Source organism: Paramormyrops kingsleyae, unplaced genomic scaffold, assembly GCF_048594095.1.
Source record: "Paramormyrops kingsleyae isolate MSU_618 unplaced genomic scaffold, PKINGS_0.4 ups192, whole genome shotgun sequence".
In the NCBI taxonomy this organism is placed as follows: Eukaryota; Metazoa; Chordata; class Actinopteri; order Osteoglossiformes; family Mormyridae; genus Paramormyrops; species Paramormyrops kingsleyae.
In genome coordinates this window covers 1-24088 of record NW_027326130.1, presented here as the reverse complement: position 1 = coordinate 24088, position 24088 = coordinate 1, and the positions used below count along the sequence as shown (strand labels likewise).

Below are 24088 nucleotides of genomic sequence, written 5' to 3'. Positions count from 1 at the left end.
AAGCACGGGATGACATGAAATTCAAAAAGTCAAATTTAGGGATTTAGGGATTTGAAACAATAATTCAATTTCAGCAGACTTGAGAAAAGAAAACATGAAATTCAAAGCCAGTAATTCTGGGTGTTAATGAAATATACATTTAATTATGGTAATTGTTTGAAACATTATGTATGTGTATTATACAGTATGTATATATGTGTGTGTGTGTGTGTGTGTGTGTGTATATACAATGTGGAAAACCAACAGATTGACCCATCATGGTTGTGATGCAGTTGGTCTGCGTACATGGTTATTGTTAGTGATTAGTTGTCATTGACACACCACAGCACACAACAAAATGTATCCTCTGCATTTAACCCATATGTGACATCATGACACAGCAGGGGGCAGCTAATTAAGCATCCAGGGAGCAGTGCGTGGGGGCAGTACCTTGCTCAGCGTATCTCAGTGGTACTTTTGCTGGTCAGGGATTCAAACCAGCAATCTTTCGATTACAAGATAATTAATTATTGTGAGACATGATGAAAAAAACAATAGGCAATCAACCAGTAATTCAAGTATTGCTATCGGATACTGCTTCTGTTAAGTGAAAGTATGACCTATGGCACAATCCAGCTTCAGTCTGAAGCGGAGTTGAAATCCATCTCTGTCCTTTCACCCATCCAGTTAGACGTGCGCAGATTTGTGCATTTCTAAGTACAATTTGAAAATCTGTGTTTAAATAGTGAGTATGAGTTGGCTCTTTATGTTTCAAAAACTAAATGACAACAATGTCATTCCTATTTTAACTTTTTGAAATTTTCATTTGAAAAGTTCTCTATAAACATTTTAAAATTATGCTATTTTGGTTATGTCATAGCAGAAACTGTCCATTGACCTATAATTATAAAATATATAGAATATTTGATTTTATTGAGTTCTTATATATCATATTACGATGAATTCTGGAAAATTGGAAGAGGATGTGCTTAAATTGTTTTTCATTATTAGGCCTAATACATTTAATGTACATGACTACATTACGTCAGTATATTTTAAAAATATGTTGTCAAAACAACTGATCAAGGGTTTTTGTATAAAACACTTTGCATCTCATTTTAATTCTGATTATAAAATAGCACGCATAAAAATATTGCTCAAACCTTTTCAATTATTCATTGGTTTGTTCATATGTTAAAATCACCCAATCTAAATGATCGCCGCCTGACCGTATACGGCAGGTTTCCCAAATTCCGGGCCTGGAGGGCCGGAATACAACACAGTTTAGTGATTTCCGTGCTCAAACACCCCTTATCAGCTAATTATTAGGTTTAGTAGCTTATGTCTGAGCAGGTAAATCTACAAACTGACCCTCCAGGACCGGAACTGGGGCACCCTGGTATAGGGAGTTAATGTTAGTTCTGACAGTTGCGCTCTCATAAAACCAATTGCTGTTTTTAAGGTCTGCAAGGGATTTTCGTTGCAGTTCAAGGGAATCTAAAGTACTACACGTATATATAGTATAGTAGTAAGCATTCTGAAAGTGATCATGCCACACTACTGAAGGCATCTGCTTCCCGACTTAAAACCCTCCAAGGGTGTTAAAGAGCAATCTGAACTGGCACCGTGAAGTACCAAATGTGGCAACCAGTTCCACTTCAAGGTAGTTTGGGTATTTCTTTTAAAAAATACTCATATCGTAATCATAACGGGGAAAATACAAGTATACACAGGAAGCGATATCAGGGAATCGTGTGTAGAAGTTATCTAATCAAAAGCGCGCGCCCGACGCCACTCAACTAGAGGGAGCTGGAATGTCACGTGACATTGCGTGTGGCCAATATGGCGACGCAGTGCTGAGGTAGCAGAGCGCTGGACAGCTCAGAGAGGACGACCCATGTCGTCACCCCGATTTTGTTTCCATACTTGTCACCTACCTAGGCTCGGTGCTTGATCAACAATGACGGCCTGAGAGAGTGAGAGAGAGCGCGCGCGAGCGAGACAAAGACTGGCTATTTATCGGCGAGAGATGCAACAGCAACAACCTCCCGAACGACCACGGCAGCAGCAGCAGACGGAAAGTACCAAAACCAAGAGCATGTTTCTGTCCAGGGCGCTGGAGAAAATCCTTTCGGATAAGGAGGTAAAGCGGAGCCAGCACAGTCAGCTGCGCAAGGCCTGCCAGGTAGCGCTAGGTAAGGCGATCGCAGCTACTACGCGTTACCTGGCTCTTCTTTACGAACATTACCGTGAAGGTGTGGGCCTCCATGCTGAGCTATGGGCCGGCGAGCTTCCCTACCGAAAGCTTCTATGTTATGTCAGTCACCTAACCTGGAAACTTAAGTACGTTACGTGGACGTACTCGTCCATCTAATAGGCCGTGAAGGCTTATACGCGTCCCCTGTATCGCCGTGCCGATCAACTGTTTTCAGATCGGAACCCTTCCTCATATTTTAAAGCCCACCAAAAATATAAACTACATTTTAGAAAGTGACGCGATCGCCGGCCGTAAAATTATCTACTGTTTTAACAGCGCACCGAATAGTCATCGTCATAACCCCGGTCCGTGTAGCCGGTGTAGGGCCGAACCGGTAGTTTGTTGTCAGCCGGGGGAGAGTCCTCCGCCCGGGCCAAACGCGTGTACCATACGTGGCAGTCGCGGAGAAGGAAGCGCTTGGCCGTTTTGCGCAATGCTATCTTACTTCCGTTTGCTGTTTGACTTGGTCGGCTCTTACTTTTTTTATCATTCTAAAATACATCAAGATAAATCGTTAACTGTGCAAAATAAAAACGTTCTCTTAAATCCTCCCTTAAATGCCCTCAAAGCAGAACGGCTCTCCCGTTTGTTTACACAGCTCAAGGCTGGTCCTGTGCTTGCTTGTCAGCAGAAGGCGACAGTTTTGTGTGGGCCGTGATATTAATAGGAGCCAGTGTATTTATTATTCACGAAACCTTTTAATGATCAGCTTTCAAGCGCAACTTACCAGTATGAAGGTTTAAGGACAGCTACCTTGACTTTTTTGTTTCTTAACAGAATAGATTTCGAGGGAAATGCTAGTTTGACTAGTTATTTTGTTTGTGCTGCATATTTATTCCAGTCTTTAAAATATCGATCTATTATGGTATATGATTACGAGGATTGACTGAAAACACGAACCCGGGCTCTAAACTTGTTTCTTATATATACAAGGCAATCTAATTATTCATCAGCCTCTCAAATATCACTCAGTCTGCGTGTTATTCTAAAGTTAGTTTTTACGGAGTTATTCTAAATTTAGTGTTCCTTTTCAGTTATGTATGGCGCACCCAGATATTTAAAATTGGAAGCGTTTTTAATTTGTCTGGCAGTTCTTGATTGTACAGTTTGTGTGGTTTATTCTGGATGTATAATAATTGGTTACAGTATCGTAATGGTTATTTCCACAGACATGTGTCCTTTTTAAAGTAGTTAATTATTTCAATCAGTTGTAAATTTTTGATTGTTGCGTTCTTACTCAGATCTCACATATTAACAAAACATCAGAGTGAAAGTCTTTTTTCCTGTTCTGTGAAAATTGAATATTTTATAGGCTGCTTATTGTAGTAATACAATATTTTTTTCCCTTTGTTTTTATGAAAACTTCAGCTGAGCATACCTTAAAATTCTCAAATATTTTCCCCTTGTAGCTTATTGCCTAATGCATCAATTAGGCTTTCAAATAATGCTGAATTTATCAATGTGATTAATTCATTTTGTTTTGAAGTACATATAGTTAGTTTTTTATGTGTAATATGGGTCTTACAAAGAATTAAGTTTGATAACTGGGAGCTGGTTTAGGTACAGATTATTTTTATACTTTGAACGGACATTTGTCCATTGAAACTTCAGCCCTCACTTACTTGAGAATGTGTGCTATCCACATAACCCCTTTAAATGAAGACATTTTTTTTTTACTGGTTCTTTTGGTATGCAAAAATGGGTGGCCATTATTAACAAGCTAGTCAAAGTGCATCTATCTCTGGAAAATTGTCTTTAAAAATATGAGTTTAGAGTTTAAAACACACTTCTTTGATGTTATGTTAATGTTGTTAGTCAGTTATCTTTTCTACATGTGTAAATATGGCTGAACTTTTAAACGCTCTGGTCCTTTTTGTTCATGCCTGTTTGCTCCATGTTCCTTACAAATGTAGATCCACCTGCCTTGTACACTGTAGATTCATGGACTCTAATAGCAGTTATGGCTCCTGTTGGCATAACCATGCCTCCCTTCTCTGCCTAAGTATTTGCACTTTATTTCATTAGCACTTACTTCAGTATATTTCTCACATTTATGGGTAACTATCCCTCTCACCCAGTCTGCTCTCGCTCTTTTACATGGGCATGTTGATAGCTAATGATAAGTGACGGTGAAGCTGACGGTAGAGGAACACTACCTTAACTGTTATGTTTCAAGGTGCCCCCCCAACCCAAGATCAACATGTAGGCAGAAAAATGGCCAAACAAAGATGTTTTCAAAGTATGATTTTATATTTAACTGAATTGCTGTTCTGAAGAAATTGTGCATACTTGCCTTTGTCAAAAAGCTTTAGCTTGTATGATGCCATATAAGGCTTCGAAAAAAGAGTGGCTCCTCTTTTTTCACTACTTGAGACACGATTAAATGTGATGTTTCATCTGCCTACCATTCGGTATTTTCTTTTTCCCGAAAGTACTTATGTTAAATGGTTTTAAAATTTAACTCTGTGCATCAAAGTATGGAAACTATTGACTGAATGGATATGATATGAATGTTTATAGTATAGGAATGATTTTTTTTTAAGACTGTTCCTGTGTTATATGGGGAAGAGATTCTAGGTCACAGCTGGCGGCAGACTGCTGCAGCCTTGCTGGGTTTATCAAATCTCAGAGCACACAATAATGATGTTGACTCACTGGTTTTTCTCAGTTGGTTCACTGTTAATTTTTTTTTCCCCCCCAGATCACTTCATGGTATTGTGTGAGACACATGTGTATTAAACATAGTTGATAATATTTATTTTTCCCCCTTCACAGATGAAATCAAAATTGAACTGGAAAAGCAAAAGTAAGTTTGGATACAAAGAAAGATGCGTGTTGGCTTTTTAAAGACAACTTCTCTTCCAGTTTTAAACATCTATTTCATTGTACTAGTAGTACTTTTCACAATAAAAGTCGAAATGTAAATCATTCTGTTTATGTAATGTGAATATTAGAGGAGATTGTTTCAACTCGGTTGCAAAACAAGTAAAATGTTTTCTATTTTGTTCTATGAAAGAGAAACTTTTTTGGTATTTGTACTTTAGTATTTTAGTGTATTCTCGCTCACTTCACTGCACTGTTTGTTGCACTTTAGTGACTGATATTCCTTATTCATAAACTGCCCTTTTACTCTCATAAGAACTATACAAACGAGAGGAGGCCATTCAGCCCATCGAGCTTGCTTGGGGAGAACTTAACTAATAGCTCTGAGTTGTTAAAATCTTATCTAGCTCTGATTTAAAGGAACCCAAGGATTCCACTTGCACTACGTTATCAGGAAGACTATTCCATACTCTGACTACACGCTGTGTAAAGAAGTGCTTCCTTAAATCCAGTTTGAAATGTTCTCCCGCTAATTTCCACCTATGGCCACAAGTTCTTGTATTTGAACTAATGCTGAAGTAACTATTTGGTTGAACAGCATCCAAACCTGTTAGAATCTTATAGACCTGGATCATGTCCCCCCTCAGTCTCCTTTGCTTGAGGCTGAACAGATTTAGCTCAACTAACCTTTCCTCGTATGACATTCCTCTAAGACCAGGAATCATTCTTGTGGCCCTACGCTGCACCTTTTCTAAGGCCGCAATGTCCTTTTTAAGATATGGTGACCAAATCTGCACACAATATTCTAGGTGAGGTCTCACCAAGGAATTGTATAATCTTAGCATTACCTCCCTTGACTTAAACTCCACATACCTGGAGATATACCCCAACATCCTATTGGCCTTTTTTATTGCTTCCCCGCACTGGCGAGAATGAGACATGGAAGCATCAACATACACACCAAGGTCTTTCTCATAATCGGCTACCTTTATTTCAGTAGGTCCCATAAAATACCTGTACTTTATATTTCTGCTCCCTACATGGAGTACCTTACATTTGTCTATGTTAAATTTCATCTGCCAAGTATCAGCCCATTCGCTAATTAAATCCAGATCCCGTTGAAGCCTCTCTGCTGCTAGATCAGTATCTGCTACACCACTCACCTTGGTGTCATCTGCAAATTTCACCAGTTTACTGTGTATATTGGTGTCTATATCATTTATGTAAATTAGGAACAATAGTGGTCCTAGTGGTCATAGTATGGCTTGTTTACAAAACTCTTAACATAGCATATGCTCAAAGGTAGTAATGATGCAAAGTCTTTTGTGAATGATGTGTTATTCACTTGTGCTTGCTGGACATGCCAGAGATGGCACTGTTATTGCCCCCAGGGTCAACTATATCGAGGCGGATAAGTATGTGCTTCCATTTGAGCTGGCATGCCAGTCTAAGTCCCCACGCATCGTCACCACCTCTCTGGACTGTTTACAGGTTTGTAGCTGCTGTTTGATTTATACTGTCAGTCAGTATCTGTGATACACTCATGGGGTGGTGTGTGCCTCTGTGGCCCTTATCAGAAGCAAATCATGTAGCCGTAAGAGAGATTTCAGTTAATTCCAGTTCTCCAGAGACACCTCCCTGTCTGACTCTGCTCCCTGAACCTCACTTGTGCGCCACTTTGGACAAAAGCGCCAGGACCCCTTCGCAAAATTATAACCATCTATAGGCATAAGTGTGTATGCATTTACAGAAGCTCTCATAAGCACAGAGGTTTTTCCTCAATTTTTCAAATACTATAAAGTTACTGAAAACACTTAGTCTTATCAAAAAGTTGACAGAGCATGACTACAGTGCCACTGTTCATGGAGACTCCTCCAAGCACGGTCGCAGAATCCCCCAGAATCACTGGTCCTGCACTCATGTCACTGTATGTCCTTTCCCCGTGCAGAAGCTGATTGCTTATGGCCACATCACAGGCAATGCGCCTGACAGCATCGCTCCGGGCAAGCGGCTCATTGACCGCCTGGTCGAGACCATCTGTAACTGCTTCCAGGGTCCACAAACGGATGAGGGCGTGCAGCTACAGATCATCAAGGTGAGAGCTTATCTCCCTAGCCAGCTGTTGCTCTTGGCAATCTGGCCACTTCCTAACAGAAAGTCAGACGCTTGCTGAAATAATTTTCCGCATCTGAGGCTTTAACTTTCCTCGGAAGCTGTGCGTGGGGAATTCTGGGAGGCCCTTTGCTCAAATAGCAGAAGTGTGGCAGATGTGCGTTAAGAACACCCTTGAGGAAAATGAGTATCGATGGCAGCTTCTTACAGGACGTGAGTGCACTGAGGTATATTACTGCTGTTTTCTCGACGTCAGAGATGCCTGGATAGATAGGTGGGCTTTTGCTTTGTCCTTGTGTTGTTACTAGAGTTGAGCCGGATACTCGGCTGAAACGAGTATCCGGTACGGATAAAGCACTTTTGACGAGTACGAGTATCATACGAGTAATACAAGTCAATATCTGTGCTCGGATTGAATAAAAATTCTCATTGGGTAGCTGACTGTGTCTGCGTTCTGTGATAGACTAGTCACAGCGCCCCTCCCCTACACACATACAGATTTATTGTGTTGCTGTGTCCCGCTCTGCTCACTCACACACAGAACACTGAGAAGAGAAGAGAACAGCGCTCTCTCTCTCTCTGTCGCTCCCTCAGTCACTCAGGATCGCGGGTTTTTTTCCGTTAACGTTTAGGGTTTCTTCAGCTTCAGGTTTGTTTGTAGAATGCGACTTTTTTTTCTTTTTTAAACCGTCAGCTGGCTCTAGCCAGTTTTTTTTTACTTCACGCACTGAGTGTCTGACACTTTCTTGCTGTATTTTATAAAAAAAAATAAAGGTAGTTGTGGTATAATTAATATTACAAATTAAGCTACACACACAAACACACACACACACTCCCCCCCCTCTCTCTTTCTCTCTCTCTCTGTCTCTCTCTTACTCACTCACTCACTCACACACACTCACACATACCTGGTGTGGAAATAAAAAAAATAAAAAAGAACCAAAAAAAAAGAAATCACACTGATCATAAAAAAATTAAAAGTTAAAAAAAGAAAGTTATGTTGAGATGAAAACTCTTGTTCATTACATTTTACTTCATAATTGCAACCGCATGTGTTGTATTCATTGTTGCAAAACTTGTTCTGTATATATATATATAGTTCGTTTGTTATCGTGATCAAAACCACTGATCTGAAGCTCAATGCTGATGCTGTCATGTAAATAGTTTTCTAATCAGCAATAAATATAACAATTTCTGATCAACCCATATCAATTGCATGCTTAAAATAACATACCGGTTAAAGCCCCACCCATTTAAAGACAACCCGACCCACTTCCAGGTCAAACCCCGCCCACTTCCGGGTTAGGCCCCGCCCATTCCGAGTACAGATACAGATACAGATAATTCATATGGTTAACAGATACGGATACAGATACAGATAATGCTGTACTCGCTCATCCCTAGTTGTTACCCAGGAATTGCTTCTTTTTCTTTATTTGATCAGTTGGCAGAAGGCTTGTGTGATTTTGACAATGATATCAGTAATCGGTGATAGCAAACAATGACTAGATATCATTTATCCCAGTATTTTTAAAATAAAATATTGCACATTATTTTTTTAGACATTGCTTAGCCCTAGTTGGCAGTATCCTATATTGAATGTGACAGTTAGCCTGCTGACTAATATGTCCTCTGATTTTTGTGCTGAGGACCCCAATGAACGCCAGCTAGGCTGTCCAGGTCGTGCATGACTCAGAGCTCCTTTTGTTTGCATCCCCTGATGTGTGGTTTGTTCCAAACCGCTTGGAGTCTGATTCCACATTTAAGTAGCCAACATAGATCAGGTGGTTCTGTGGGCTGCCTGAAGGCCCAGTGCAGCCCTGTCTCACTGAATATGTGGGCTGAATATCTGATAGCAAAGCAATGGACCAAAGTCCACTTTGATGAGGCAATGTTATCTTTTGATAATTGTTTTGTTCAGCAGTTGAGTTAGTAACAAAAAAGGCTCTTACACAGCCAATAGCCAACCGCTTCCTTTTGCATATAATTTTAATTATTGTGTATTTTAGTATCTTAAATTAATCGGTCAACACTTTAATATGCTGGGAAAGTTTAGCTTTGTCACACAGATGTTTTCATACAGAAATATAACCAAAATTGTGGAAATTCATTTCGATAATCAGAATAAATACATATTAACATAGTTTAATATTTGGTTTCAGTGTAATTGTAATCTAATTATGATGTATGTGTCATTAGTGCTGTTGTTGAAAAACTGCCCTTTGCAGCAGGTGATTTTCAGGCCCTTTCTCGTGTGTGTGTGTGGACTTTTCAGAGACAAAAGTCATAAAGAGCTGTTCAAGTCCCAAGCAGTCAATCTTACAGTACATAAACAATATATAAGATGTATATAGTATTTATACACATACAAACACTTATATACACACTGTACAAATGCCGACTGCCTCTGACATCACCCTTCTGGACAGGCGCTCCTGACGGCTGTGACCTCTCCACACATCGAGATCCACGAGGGCACGATCCTGCTGACGGTGCGCACCTGTTACAACATCTACCTGGCCAGCCGGAACCTCATCAACCAGACCACGGCCAAGGCTACGCTCACGCAGATGCTGAACGTCATCTTCACCCGCATGGAGACGCAGGCGGTCAGTGTGCGCCTGGTCCAATTTGCCCTCACTCTGTGCGTCTGTGTCGTTAGAGGAGGTCTCACTGAAAGCCTCCCTGCTGGCTTTGCTAGATGCTGGAAGCCCGTGAGATGGAAATGGAGAGGGAGAGGCAAAGACTGCAGCAGAGCACCTCCCCTGCCACCTCTGCCACGCGCCTATCCGTGTCACCCTCGCCCACCGCCAGCTCTGCTGACCAAAGTGGTGTGTCCCCCTCCTCTGTGGGAAGCCCCTCCCTTAACGGCCGACTGGAGATGCACGTGGGTGAGGAGGAGGCAGCAGCGGAGAATCAGACATGTGCTGTCTCTGTGGGTCCAGGTGGGAGCAAAGTCTGTAGAGTCAATGCAGTGACGGTGGCCTAGGGAACACATAGGAACGAGGTTTCCATTTCATGTTATGTTAATGACGTTATCTATTAAGCAGCCAAAGTTCCGGCAGAGCCAGAGAAGGATCTGCAGAGGACCGGCCCAGCGGTGGAGGAGAAGCCGGGGGAATTGCATGAGGTGAATGATGCAGATCGACATCAGGATCGGAAGCAAGAACCAGGAGTGGAGGTGGAGGACAGCCCAGAAACCAAACCGGGTGAGCAGACCCGACTTCTGCCAGGAAAGAAATGCTGCATGTGAATTAATAAGGCAATGAATGAAAGTCAAGATAGTGAAGAAGAAGAATAATAGACAGGTAAGGTGTGAGATGCTTGTTGAAAACTGTAGCATTTCTGCAAGGCGACTGCGTTGGTTTTCAGAATCTGTTGTGAAATCTGCCTGGTGACCAGATTCAGTCTGTACACGTCTATTCAGGACGACGAGTCAAATATCAGATATTCGATTTCAAGGGCTCTTTGATTGGTTATTTCTTTGTTTCCCTGGAAGCAGAGACAGAGCTCCAGCCCCCTTCCCGGTGTGATCCGGCTGAAGTAGCAGGCGCTCCCAGTGGGAATGACAGCCAGCAGATGAATGGCGTCTCAGAAGACCACACCCACGTATCCTCCTCGGACATCCTGGTACGTAGCCTGGATTGCAGTCAGGTGGGGGCAGCTTACACCGTGGGCGTGTCCTCCTGCCAATGCCTGAATAATGAGGCCCAGCCTTACAGAACCATGACAGTATGAGGTCCAAGCACCGGTACAAGGTTATGAGCTCATCTCAGAGTGCTGTTGATATGTTCACAGTTGGTTATATTGTCAGTGCTGGAGTGCACAGGTACACTATTGACTTTTGAAGGTGTTCACCTCTCACATCTGATTTTTGTGTTTGGTGGAGAATTAGGCTGACAGCTGAGTTTTATATCAGTCATCAGTGGGAAACTATAAGCTAGGTACGGTAACTTGATTTTTACAGCTGTTTTTTGTGGAGATAACATGTCATAGAGGCTCTGAAATTGCAATCTTTGCTGTCAGTCTAGCGCATCCCTGGACATTAATGCTAAGGAGCCTGGCATTGGTGCCCTGACTGTAGTAGCAGAGGTCAGATTTCACAGTGGATGGGAATTTATTTATTTTGGAGTGAAACAGCAGTTTCATGTGTCACGCTTTCTGGCAGAATTTGTTTCCAGTAACCCATTGCTGCATGTTCCCCTCTTTCCCAGGATGTGGAGGCAGTGCCGGGTGTGCCCACTGTCATCCGCTTCTCCCATGTTCTGCAGAAGGACGCCTTCCTGGTGTTCCGTACCCTCTGCAAACTGTCCATGCGGCCGCTGGCCGACGGCCCCCCGGACCCCAAGTGAGTCTCACGCCCCCACCGAGGGTTTGGGTCAGTTATCTGATCAGTGAGGAACCCAGCATATGCAGTTTCACTCAAATGGTTACTTACATTTCATGTTTATGTATTTAGCAGACATTTTTGTCTAAAGTGACGTATAATGAGACAAACAGCATATTACAAACATATGTGCTAAGGAGTCAGCTAGGAATAAGTGCAGCTAGATTGAGCTTGCGAAGAATGCCCTGGTACAAGTGTAAGTAGTATTGGAGCAGGTGCTGCACAGCAACCTCTGGCAAAGAGCATAATAAGATGATTTGATGAGCAGCAGTGAGTTGCACCAGCTTAATGTAAATTTAATCATAAAGTTGGGTGTAAAGTATACCTTAAGTCTTACGTTGAAACTGGCTACTTTGAAACTAGCACTGCGTTCGTCTGTTGCACCACTCCTATTTGTTACATCATAGTCAGTAGCTACTAAATAAAAATGTTGTCACACGGAATAACGTTTTCACCGTGGACAATGAATCGATTTCGCTGTATGATATTACCGGAACTAATTGGCTGTCCCACATGTTTGTTGAGTCTGGGTTATACATGGCTACCAGTTTTTCCCTGCATTTGTGAGATCTGTTTAAAAACACAGCTGCAATGAAACCCAGAATGTGCCACCATCAGCGGGGCGATGTAAAACGTGCGCTTGCTGGGTTTGGTTTAGGGCTGCAATGGATCACAAAACTCACGGTATGGCTCGATTAACGGTATTTAAGTCACAGATTGGATCACTTTTTGGATTAGCATCCATTTAATACTTAAAGAACTGAAAGAAAAGTCAAAGCAAGGAACTTTCACTTGCCTCTTTACATGAACAAAGACTGCTTTGTATGTATCTTTTCACTGCAACTCTGCATTGGACCGTAGTCCGTAGAGGACACACATCATTTTTTTTTTTTTGTTTTTTTTCTGTTTTGTTCCAAGATCACGTCTTATTTTCCTCATGATCTCTATAGTCAAAATTGTTTCCTCAAGGTCACAAAATGTCAACTCAGAAAAACAGAAGTTGTAATTAGACACACGACACGTGTCATGAGAAGGAGGGAAGCGGATTCCACTAAAAATTACATGACTATCAAGTTATTGCATTTTCCCATAAAATCTAAAATCCCCCATGTCCTATACTTAAGCGGGGTATTCTCTCTTATTGTGAGGAAATAGTTTTAAGTTTAAAATGTCACAGCGGCAATAAAACTTTCACACCAGCATGGTTAAACTTTGCAGTTAATCCGCGGTTCACATATGGGAGGATCCATACGGGTCAAACAGGGTCTGTTCACGTAAAACAAATAATGGCAGAGCAACGTATTTCTCTAGCCTGACAGCTAACATTTGCTCACTAGACTATGGTTAATGTATCAAGCCAGCAGCATTGTTTTATCAAGCCAGCAGCATTGATTTCTGTTAATCAACAGAAAAGTTATTATTATTAAAATAATCTCTGATAATGTTGTACTATTACATGTTAAAAACAAAAAAGGTTTCTTTGGTTGTTCACATGTGTGCCATTTTCACCATTTTTTTTATACGAGGGACCTTACACCTGATGTTAAGGTAGTGTAAAATTTACATTATAACATAGTGCTATGTTGAAATTATTTGCGTGGTGCAACCAATTATTTAAAGTAGTGCGTAAACTCAAATGTAGGGGCAATTGACGTCTATCATAGGCTAAGATCGAACTAGCGCTTAGCTGCTGCAACCCACTGTAGAAGTACAGCATAACATTCCAGGAAGGTAAAGAGGTATCCGATTAGTAGAGGAATTCATGGAACAGATGGGTATTTTTGGACACCTCTGATATTTAGTCAGTGTGATTGGCTGGTGGACGTCTATCTTGGTGGCCTGCTGGTGAAGCTCACATGCCCTCCCACCCCCCAACCAGGTCCCATGAGCTGCGCTCCAAGGTGGTGTCGCTCCAGCTGCTGCTGTCCGTGCTGCAGGCTGCTGGTCCCATCTTTCGCACGCACGACATGTTCGTCAATGCCATCAAACAGTATCTGTGCGTGGCGCTCTCCAAGAACGGCGTCTCCTCCGTCCCCGAGGTCTTCGAGCTATCGCTTGCCATCTTTCTCACGTTGCTGTCACACTTCAAGGTGCACCTGAAGATGCAGATCGAGGTATGGCCCTTGTGTTCCTCCTTGTACTTGTCATTGTGGGGCTGGGGGAGTGTCACACCAGACCGGCTGTCGTTAAATTAAGTTTCCAGTGAGAGCAGGGTATCAGTGTCATCCTTTCATTTTTGTGGCAGGTGTTCTTCAGGGAGATCTTTCTGACCATCTTAGAGACGTCATCCAGCTCTTTCGAACACAAGTGGATGGTGATTCAGACCCTCACTCGGATCTGTGCAGGTAATCAGGTGTCCAAGATGTACCTGCAGTTTACCCTAAGCAGATAGCAAGCCTAAATCCTATTCTTGGAAGCGGAGTCTGTCACAGGGTGCACGCACACACAGACAGGGCAAGAGATACCGGTGTGAGGAAAGTCGAGTATTCAAAGGAAACCCAATATGAACACAAGGAGAGCAAAGTCAGAGGGGAGGTGGGAATTAATCCCACACTGCTGGTGGTATGAGTGCTCCCTCCTTTAAGGTTGCTGAAATTCATTAATGCATTTCTCTATTCATAACTGTTCTATACAAATTACCTTAAGAACATAAGAAATTTGGCCACGAGTTCTAGTATTTAAACTAATACTGAAATAGCCATTTGGCTGAACAACATCCAGACCTGTTAGAATCTTTTATACCTGGATCATGTCCCCCCCTTAGTCTCCTTTGCTCAAGGCTAAACAGATTCAGATCAGCTAACATCTCCTCATGAGACATTCCTCTAAGACCAGGAATCATTCTTGTAGCCCTACGTTGCACCCTTTCCAAGGCAGAAATGTCCTTTTTAAGGTATGGTGACCAAACCTGCACACAATATTCAAGGTGAGGTCTTACCTTGCCACTAAAATTTGATCTGTAGTGGGTTCATAAGGCTTTCAGTTTTAGACCATAAAAGCATTTTGTGAATAGGGCTGGTAGATACCCATTAGAGCTCAGACTAATGCCACTTGTCTTCTGCTGTGTCCCTGGCTCTGCGGCTTGGCCAGACGCTCAGTGTGTTGTGGACATCTACGTCAACTATGACTGCGACCTCAATGCAGCCAACATTTTTGAGCGGCTGGTCAGTGACCTGTCCAAAATCGCCCAGGGCAGGAGTGGCCAAGAGCTGGGGATGACCCCACTGCAGGTGAAGCGTTGCTTCATTACATTTTTAATGCCTGATTTTATTTGATTGCTACTTTTGTGTTTTAGTAAAAGATATGATAACTAATCATTAATATGGTTTACTCTCCCACAGGAACTGAGCTTGCGCAAGAAGGGCCTTGAATGTCTGGTGTCCATCCTGAAGTGCATGGTAGAGTGGAGCAGAGATCTGTATGTTAACCCCAATCTACAGGCCAACCTTGGTGAGAAGGACTCCGTGTGCATTTGTGTGTCTCTTAGGCAGTGTTCTTGTATGGAGTTTCAGAAGACGCACTGTTAATCTTACCTTGGTTTCCATTAGAAATGTATCAACCAACTGTCGTATTGGTCGTTACAGCAACAATTTCGGCCATCGCCTGATGGTTAAAAGTGATCCGGTATTTACCAGTGATAATTCCCTTTGAAAAGGTGACCCATATTGTTTTGCACATGAGCGTACTGAACCGATAGAAAAATGTCTGCTGTGTAGAATTATTTTAATGTCGTTAGAAATACTTTTTGCAAACATTGCTCTGCTAAAATTTCATAATGAGGATCTACTAGTAATTTTAAAATGGCAAATTTGATTGCTCACCTTAAGGCGAGACAGTGCAGAATAATGAGTTTCTGAAAAAACAAATCCGTTCCAATAAAGAAGGCTGCAGTACTGCTGAATAACGGTAGTCTGTCAGTAATGCAAGAATTTGATAGCAAAAGAAAATTCAGTGCAGACAGTGCAAAATCAAAAGATATTACTTGGAAGATTACAGTTGATCAGACTTGATGATCAGCCCTTCTTTGTTATAATTAGACTCCTCTGCGACTGAGTTGGTGTTTTCTTACCAAAAAATACTTTTTTCATATTTTTGGAATGTCATTCATTTTAAAATTTATTTGGGCGGAGAGTCCCTTTAAACTTATTTAAGCAGAACCTCCCTAAGTTTTGGTATCTGTATAGGTGTCAGTTTTCAAAATAATCAGTTATTGGTATTGACCAGAAATTTCCTTATCAGTGCTTCACTGCCTTGCTTTGTCACGGTTGATTGTCCTTCATATGCATTTTTATGGCCCATCTACAGTTCTTGAGTCGCTTGTGTGCCTGTGTGTGCCTGTGTGTGCCTCGGTGTCGCAGGCCTGGAGCGCCCGCCAGAGGCAGAGGCCCTGGAGGGGAAGCTGCCCGATCATTTTGCCTCCCGCAGAGACAGCACCAGTTCCTTGGACTCTACGGTGTCGTCCGGGGTGCAGATCTCACAGATGGACCACCCTGAGCAGTATGAGGTCATCAAGCAACAAAAGGAGATCATTGAGCACGGCATTGAGCTGTAAGCCAACCAGCAGAACAACTGAATTATCAGTACATTTATGTTCCATTTGTACAGGTTAATAGGATTTTCACAGTCTTTTAGGGGTGTTAACGGTACGCAAAATTACAGTACAGACTTTGACTTTGGGTTCACCATTTGGTGCAATTTTGGTACAGCAGGGAAAAAAGCTTTGAAATTATTTATATTAACTGCAAAAACAAACACAATTAGGAACAGCTATAAATAAAAGGCACGGCATCTCTTGATTTTGTCTGAATAGGAAACCCAAAGAGACGCTTATTTGCGCATTATAGAAAACCATTATATAACATCATGACAATCGTTATGAACTAAATCCCGTTTTCTCTATTACCAAGTATAGCCACACATCCGTAGCGATAAACAAACACCCCTGTAGCCGTAATTATTTTTTTAACCCTGTCAGATTTTCCTGGCAAAAGCACCTCAAATGCCAGGGGGCGACTAACTTGCCGAAGCTGTTTTTGTCTTGATCCAGACGTACACATACTCGAATGACATCGTCTCGAATGAGTTGGCACATTGGATGTGTTTCATCATATCCGAATTCTGTATAACAGCTGACATAGTCTTGATTGTATGAACTGCACTCTCTTCAGTGCTGGTGTAATTTATTGGAAAACCAAAATATTTCCAAACTGCCGATTATGACTGACTGACTGACCAGTATTAGCCATAACTAACTCCCATGTTTTTTTTGTGTTGAACATCTATATGTGAAATCCCTGCATCAACAGTTAAGCATTTAACTAAAAAGTTTAGTGGTTGCAGGAATAGTTATTCAAACTGTATCTTCATTAAATGATTAAGTGTGTGGTGGTTTCTTAATTTAACTGTATATATTTGGCTGTTCCACAGGGCAGCCTTGATAAGCTCATCCCCATTTACATTTCTCGTGCTGCCAGGTTCAACAAAAAACCAAAGCGAGGCATCCAGTACCTGCAGGAGCAGGGCATGCTGGGAGATTCGGCGGAGGACATTGCTCAATTCCTTCACCAAGAGGAGCGGCTCGACACGGTAAGAGACCTCAGTGTATCTGCAGTTCCCTCTTTCTCTTCAGCATGCATCTCAGAACTAGGTTGAGAGTGGGGAGATTTTATGCATTCTGTTTCCATTCTTGATATAATTTTTGCCATCTTAGAGGAGGAACTTCATTCCATGGTGTTAGTTCCAACTAGTTTATGGCCCAAAATTTTGCTGTATCGGCTTCACCAATAGAGTTAAACTTGAAACCATTAGGTCGTCAGCCACGGTTTAATCCCAGTAGCATCATGTCTCTCCCAGTAACACTACCCTTGGGTTAATCTCTTCTGACCCCGGCAGACCCAGGTGGGTGAGTTCCTAGGAGAAAATGCACGCTTCAACAAGGAGGTGATGTATTGCTATGTGGACCAGCTAGACTTCTGTGGGCGGGACTTTGTGTGCGCCCTGCGTGCCTTTCTGGAGGGATTTCGGCTCCCGGGCGAGGCCCAAAAGATCGACAGGCTAATGGAGAAGTTTGCTGCCAGATACCTTGAGTGTAACCAGGGGTGAGGGCCGCAGTGTGTGTGCGTAGAAGCCGTGTGCGGCCAGGTGTGAGGTGTGCGTGGGAGCTGATCCCAGCCTGGTGTGCTCCTCCCATCGCAGGCAGACGCTCTTCGCCAGTGCTGACACGGCCTATGTACTGGCCTACTCCATCATCATGCTGACCACTGACCTGCACAGCGCCCAGGTTTGCATTCTCTCCTCTATCATCTGCCTGGCTTATTTCAGTAACGGAAATAGGTACCAGATTCATGAATAAATACACCGTAATTGGAGCGGGCCAAATTTTGGGGGGGAGGTAAAGTCATTGTTGGGGACCTACCTACAGCATGCAATGTTGCTATAACAACCAGAAAAATAGTTTTAGGGCCCCCTCCAGCTCACGGCCCTGAGTCGCAGCCCAGGTTAGCTCATGCATATGTCCAGCATTACCGAGATTAAGCAGAAGAACATTAACCCTTTCAACAAGTCTTTTTCACTCGTTTCACTGTTGCACTTTTTCCAAATTACTGGACTCCCCTCCGCCCATCACCTTGCACCTTTTTTCAAACCCACCCGTATGCAGGTCAAGAACAAGATGACAAAGGAGCAGTACATCAAGATGAATCGCGGTATCAACGACAGCAAGGACCTCCCTGAGGAGTACCTGTCAGCCATCTATGATGAGATTGCTGGCAAGAAGATTGCCATGAAGGAGAGCAAGGAGTACACCATCACTCCCAAGTCCAGCAAGCAGAGTGAGTGGGGGTTTAAGCAACTCCAAAAAAAAATCTGTAGCTACTGACAGACCTGCTTTGGCTGTTAGGTGTGTTCTCATTCTCAGTCTGTGAACGTTTCCCTGACCTGTGGTGCCAATCCCTAGGGCATTGGGTTCTTGGTTGTTGTCTAGAGCTGTGTACAGGACCTTTTTTAAGGTCCCCCCCCCCCCAACATTTTAACCGCACCTATCCCCCAATTACACAGCAAATTCTTTTAATGATGAAGTACTTGCGCACCAGTCTGCCATATGTTGTTTTTGAAGGTGTTTGTCAGTATGGTCATTTTCAGTCACTAAAGAAGGTATCGTGGAATTTTTATAATTTTTAATGGAAACAATAATGCATTGAATCAAACAATGCATTATTGTTTCCATTAAAAAACATTTGCGCAATTTCAAATTCAAGTTTTAAATGACTCAAAGTAGGTCTGCAGACTTGAATTGCATTTTAAATAAACTGAAAATAACCAATAGGCTGATCCAAAGAAGAATATGATGGAGAAATAAACAATTTACAACATGGTTTAATGCATCTTATCGGATTCTGCTTCCCTTACAGGCGTGGCCAGCGAGAAGCAGAGGCGGCTCCTCTACAACATGGAGATGGAGCAGATGGCCAAGACGGCCAAGGCGCTGATGGAGGCAGTCAGCCACGCTCAGGCGCCCTTCTTCAGTGCCACGCATCTGGAGCACGTGAGGCCCATGTTCAAGGTAGGGAACACCACTCATTCCCCCTGTGACCCTATAGAATCCGCCCGCTAAAGGGGCGAGCTGCATGCCAGCTGGACAGACGCCCTTGGCAGCAGCCACTTCCCGCAGTCCAAATGCCTACGTCTGCTACCTGCATCGAAGTCACTCTGGCAACCAGCTGCCAGGGGCAAGGAGCTAACAGTGACTCCCATGCCCTTTCCCTCTGCATTCCAGTTGGCCTGGACGCCCCTGCTGGCAGCCTTCAGCGTGGGCCTGCAGGACTGTGACGACCAGGAGGTGGCATCACTGTGTCTAGAAGGCATCCGCTGTGCCATCAGGATCGCGTGCATCTTTGGCATGCAGGTCAGCCCCCAACTTTCTTAGTTCGTGCCAGCTCTCATGTACAGTAAGCGTGTGCTCACCGGGGCCATCGGCTGGTGTGCGTGCTCCACAGCTGGAGAGGGACGCATACGTCCAGGCCCTTGCCCGCTTCACTCTGCTGACCGCCAGCTCCAGCATCACTGAGATGAAGCAGAAGAACATCGACACCATCAAAACCCTCATCACCGTTGCTCACACGGATGGCAACTACCTAGGGAACTCATGGCACGAGGTGTGGTGACCGTTAGAAAGTGAATGTTTAGCATCCCTAACCCAGTGCATCAACATTATATTTATGTTATTGGAAATGCATTGTGAGCAAGTGTTAGAACAGTTTCACTTTTTTGTACGTTTCCTTCTGCCCTTCACAGATCCTGCGATGCATCAGCCAGCTGGAACTGGCCCAGTTGATCGGCACGGGGGTGAAGACCCGCTATATCTCGAGTATGGTGCGAGACAGGGAGGGCAGCATCAAGGGCTTTCCAGTCGGAGGGGATGAGTTCATGCCTCTCAGCTTCGGTAGGTCCTGCAATACCACAGATACCAGCACAAAATGTCTTCAAAAGAGAGGATCAAGTGAAAGGCTTGCCATGAGCTCCCATTGTAGTCGTAATGTGCAGGTAGACCCAATCGGATTGCCGTGCCTGGAAAAGGAGTGTGTGTGTGTGTGTGTGTGTTTGTGTTTGTGTGTTTGTTTGTTTGTTTGTTTCAGAGATTCTAGTTCAGTCCATTTTTAAATAGGAACCTTCCTGCTGTAATAGTTTTGCCCCAGCACACATCAGTGCGATGGTGATATAACGGATATTCAAAAACAAATGACCATTTAAGCATTGCATATGAACTCCAAGTGACTCCAAGCATTAGCACATGGAGTATGTGGTGCTGAGTCTGCATGTTTGCTGCTGCTGCTGCAGGGACGTTGGTGGGGGGCCAGGACAGGAGGCAGATGGCCCACATCCAGGAGTCCGTTGGGGAGACAAGCTCCCAGAGCGTCGTGGTGGCTGTGGACAGGTTGGGCAGCCTTGACATGGCTGGATGATAATCCATTGAGGCAGATGCATAATCCTTGTACATCACACCTGCGTGAGCTGATACCTGTTATTTAATCATCTGTTTACTGGCCATAGGATGTGTAAATTATGTTCTTCCCTTGTCGCTCCCTCCATACTAGAGATCTCCCCGCATTCCTGAAATCTTCCGACCTTTGTCCCGGATTTTGTTTTTCAGGATCTTCACTGGCTCTACTCGGCTAGATGGGAACGCAGTGGGTGAGTGTCCACGCTGGACTTTGACTCTGAGTGAATCTGGTCCATCCCTTTCTCTAGCCTGTGGCTTTAATGGCATATTCCTCTCATGTCAGTGGACTTCGTGCGCTGGCTTTGTGCCGTGTCCATGGATGAACTGGCGTCCCCGCACCAGCCGCGCATGTTCAGCCTACAGAAGATAGTGGAGATCTCCTACTACAACATGAACCGCATCCGCCTGCAGTGGTCCCGCATCTGGCAGGTCATTGGAGACCATTTCAACAAGGTGCGCGAGAGAGCAAGCGTGCCATATGTCTGCTACTATGCAGACCGTTACCCAGGCTGACATGTTAGACGTTGTATTACATGTTTTTGATCCAGTTGTTCATCTGAGGGGTCTTTTTCTCTTTGGGGATATTTGTTGGGGTGTTCCTCAGGTGACCTAAAAGTCTTGGTCCTTATCACCTGTGCACTCAGATGCCCTGTTTATGCCCCAACGACACACATCATCATAGCATATGATAAACATACAGAGTTGACCCCCAATACAGAGTCCTATTTATGGTGCATCTATGTTTGTGTGGCCTCTGACAGGTGGGCTGTAACCCCAATGAGGATGTAGCCATCTTTGCAGTAGACTCTTTGCGACAGTTGTCCATGAAATTCCTGGAAAAGGGAGAGCTGGCCAACTTTCGCTTCCAGAAGGACTTCCTGCGGCCTTTTGAACACATCATGAAGAAAAACAGGTGGCGAGAGGAACCCCAAGTGACCTAAAAATGGCTCATGACACTCTGTCAATGAGAAATGACCAGCACTTTATTTCTCTCACCTTTTGAGGAGCATAAACCTTGAACCTGTGTGCAGGTCACCCACCATCCGAGACATGGTGATCCGCTGTGTGGCCCAGATGGTGAACTCTCAAGCTGCAAACATCCGCTCGGGCTGGAAGAACATCTTCTCGGTGTTCCACCAGGCCGCGTCGGATCATGACGAGACCATCGTGGAGCTCGCCTTCCAAACCACCGGGCACATTGTCAGTGAGTTGAATCCTTCTGTGATTTGACTCTCACAACAAGGCTCTGTAGGTTGCTGATGTCTTTGTTGAAGCACTACCTACCGTATTTTCCGCACTATAACGCGCACTGCATTATAAGGCGCACCGTCAATCAGTGGTCTATTTTCAAACTTTTTCCACATACAAGGCGCACCGGACTTTAAGGCGCTTTAAGCAAAACAAAAGTCAGATAAGCCAGTCAACGAAAATTTATTTTACATCACGTGTTCACAATGACTGTCAACATTGTTCAAACGTTTATGAGCGTCTTCACTACTCTTTAACACATAAAAAAACAAGAGTCTTATACCGCTAAATCAAAAGTCAGCCTATTAACAATAACTCAAAATTGAACACTTATAATACGGTCCTATACCGCTAAATGAAAAGTCAGCGTATTCATAATAACTCTTGAAATTAATTTATAACACGTGAAGCACTACACAATACACTCACTTTTCAATAATAAAACATTCAAATCGCTTCGAGTTCAGTATGCACAACAGAAATTAATCCATGTTTAAAGCGCACTGGATTATAAGGCGCACTGTTATTTTTAAGAAAATCAAAGACTTTTTAGTGCGCCTTATAGTGCGGAAAATACGGTACACAGCGATCAGAGCACTCTGGCGTTTAACTGGTTTCTAATTTGTAAGTGGCTGTAAAGGTCTTAATTCAGCCTCCCTGCCCTCCTTCACAGCACACACCTTCCAGCAGCACTTCGCCGCCGCCATCGACTCCTTCCAGGATGCGGTCAAGTGCCTGTCCGAATTTGTGTGCAATGCCGCCTTCCCAGACACAAGCATGGAGGCCATCCGGCTCATCCGCCACTGCGCCAAATATGTATCTGAAAGGCCGCAGGTCAGCACCACACTCACTCTCTCCCCCTGATGTACAGGTTGCTTGGCAATGTAGTTATTCTTGGGCTAGCGGCATGTGGTACGAAACTGCTGGGTGATGGCAGCATCCACATGCCTCCAGATCATGAGTGTACACGTCATACAGTGTTTATCAGTGTGTAATACGGTAATTTTTTTTCGGTATGATTCATCATATCATTCATATTTGCCTTTTATTTCCAATTTATTCCTTGGAATGTAACCCCATCATAAACTGAGAAGGGGCTGTACACACTTGCTTGTTTTGCTATTAACAATAGTCACAAAAAACATGGATTACTGGCAAAATCACAACCGTTTTATTAAAGTATTCAGAAGTATTTTGAATATGTGTACTCTTCCAAGTCAATGTAAGGATTTTCTGAAAAATAGTTAACACCATTTTGACAGGCTGCCAGCCAAGAGTTGTCTTAAATTCTTGTTTGGTTAAGTAAATCTATGAAAGGAGGAGACTTGATTTTTCAGCTGTCTGTCAGTCTATCATGGTTAGGTACCAGCAGAATGATTCAGCTGCTTATTTGATTTGCCTTTGGATCCGAGTTTTGGTTGCAGAGATTGTCACCTGCTAAAAACTCTGTTGGATACGTTCCATTTGCCAAAGAAGTAGCAATACCATGGACCCGTATCAAAAAGCAAGATTTTTTGCTTAGCCGGACAACTTGTCGGATTTAAGGTACCTCAGTTTAATTGGCCTTTTTCTTCATTCATTTACAATTACTAGTAGTAGTACAGCCCGAACTACCTTAAATCCGACAAATAATCTGACTAATCATGAAATCCAGTTCTAGCCTGGTTTGTTAGCAATATCAGTTGGTAACACATTACGCGCGGTGCTTTACGCATAAAACTCCGTAGCAACACGTTTACAGATAAACGGTATTGTGTGCACGACCAATTTAATGAGCCACAAATGAGAAGTAATTTTTAAATAGTATAAAACTACAACTTTCACTTCTGTTGATAAAGGGCGCAGCCATCTTGGATTCTAAACTCGGGATCCTCTGTGCTGCTCCAAGATTTCTCGGTCGTCCCTTCCAGCTTCAAAACTCTGAATCTAACTCGGAAACCAAGTTCCGAGGGCAAATGGAACACACCATTAGTCTACCAGTTGATACCCATGTTGCTGTTAAATTCCTCTTGCAACCAGTAGAGGGCACACCTTCCTTCAGCCTAGTGGGGAGTGAAGCCGTGAATGAAGAAGAGCTTGTCTGTTCTGCATGGAGATGAAGCAGTCTGCTGTGTGGTCTCTAATGCCGGGTGTTACTTTGACCCCATGCCTCAGGTCCTTCAGGAGTACACCAGCGATGACATGAACGTGGCCCCCGGGGACCGGGTGTGGGTTCGAGGCTGGTTTCCCATACTCTTTGAACTCTCATGCATCATCAACCGCTGCAAGCTGGACGTGCGTACCA

At 43.4% G+C, this 24088-nt stretch overlaps 1 protein-coding gene across 1 annotated transcript; it reads left to right on the top strand.

Moving 5' to 3' along the window:
* Positions 1-1820: 1820 nt before the first annotated feature.
* LOC140587370 (brefeldin A-inhibited guanine nucleotide-exchange protein 2-like) lies at positions 1821-24082 on the top strand (the record flags this gene model as incomplete). Its single annotated transcript, XM_072708637.1, has 29 exons — positions 1821-2174; positions 5012-5042; positions 6427-6550; positions 7008-7154; positions 9601-9780; positions 9873-10116; positions 10222-10380; positions 10671-10801; positions 11386-11519; positions 13438-13672; positions 13804-13903; positions 14649-14788; positions 14900-15008; positions 15917-16106; positions 17033-17144; positions 17451-17656; positions 17754-17838; positions 18217-18388; positions 18968-19119; positions 19333-19461; positions 19553-19711; positions 19851-19998; positions 20394-20490; positions 20707-20747; positions 20840-21009; positions 21318-21469; positions 21588-21760; positions 22478-22638; positions 23959-24082. Coding segments are annotated over exons 1-29 (4171 nt in total), but the record flags the coding sequence as incomplete, so codon positions are not given.
* Between the last annotated feature and the right edge of the window lie 6 nt (positions 24083-24088).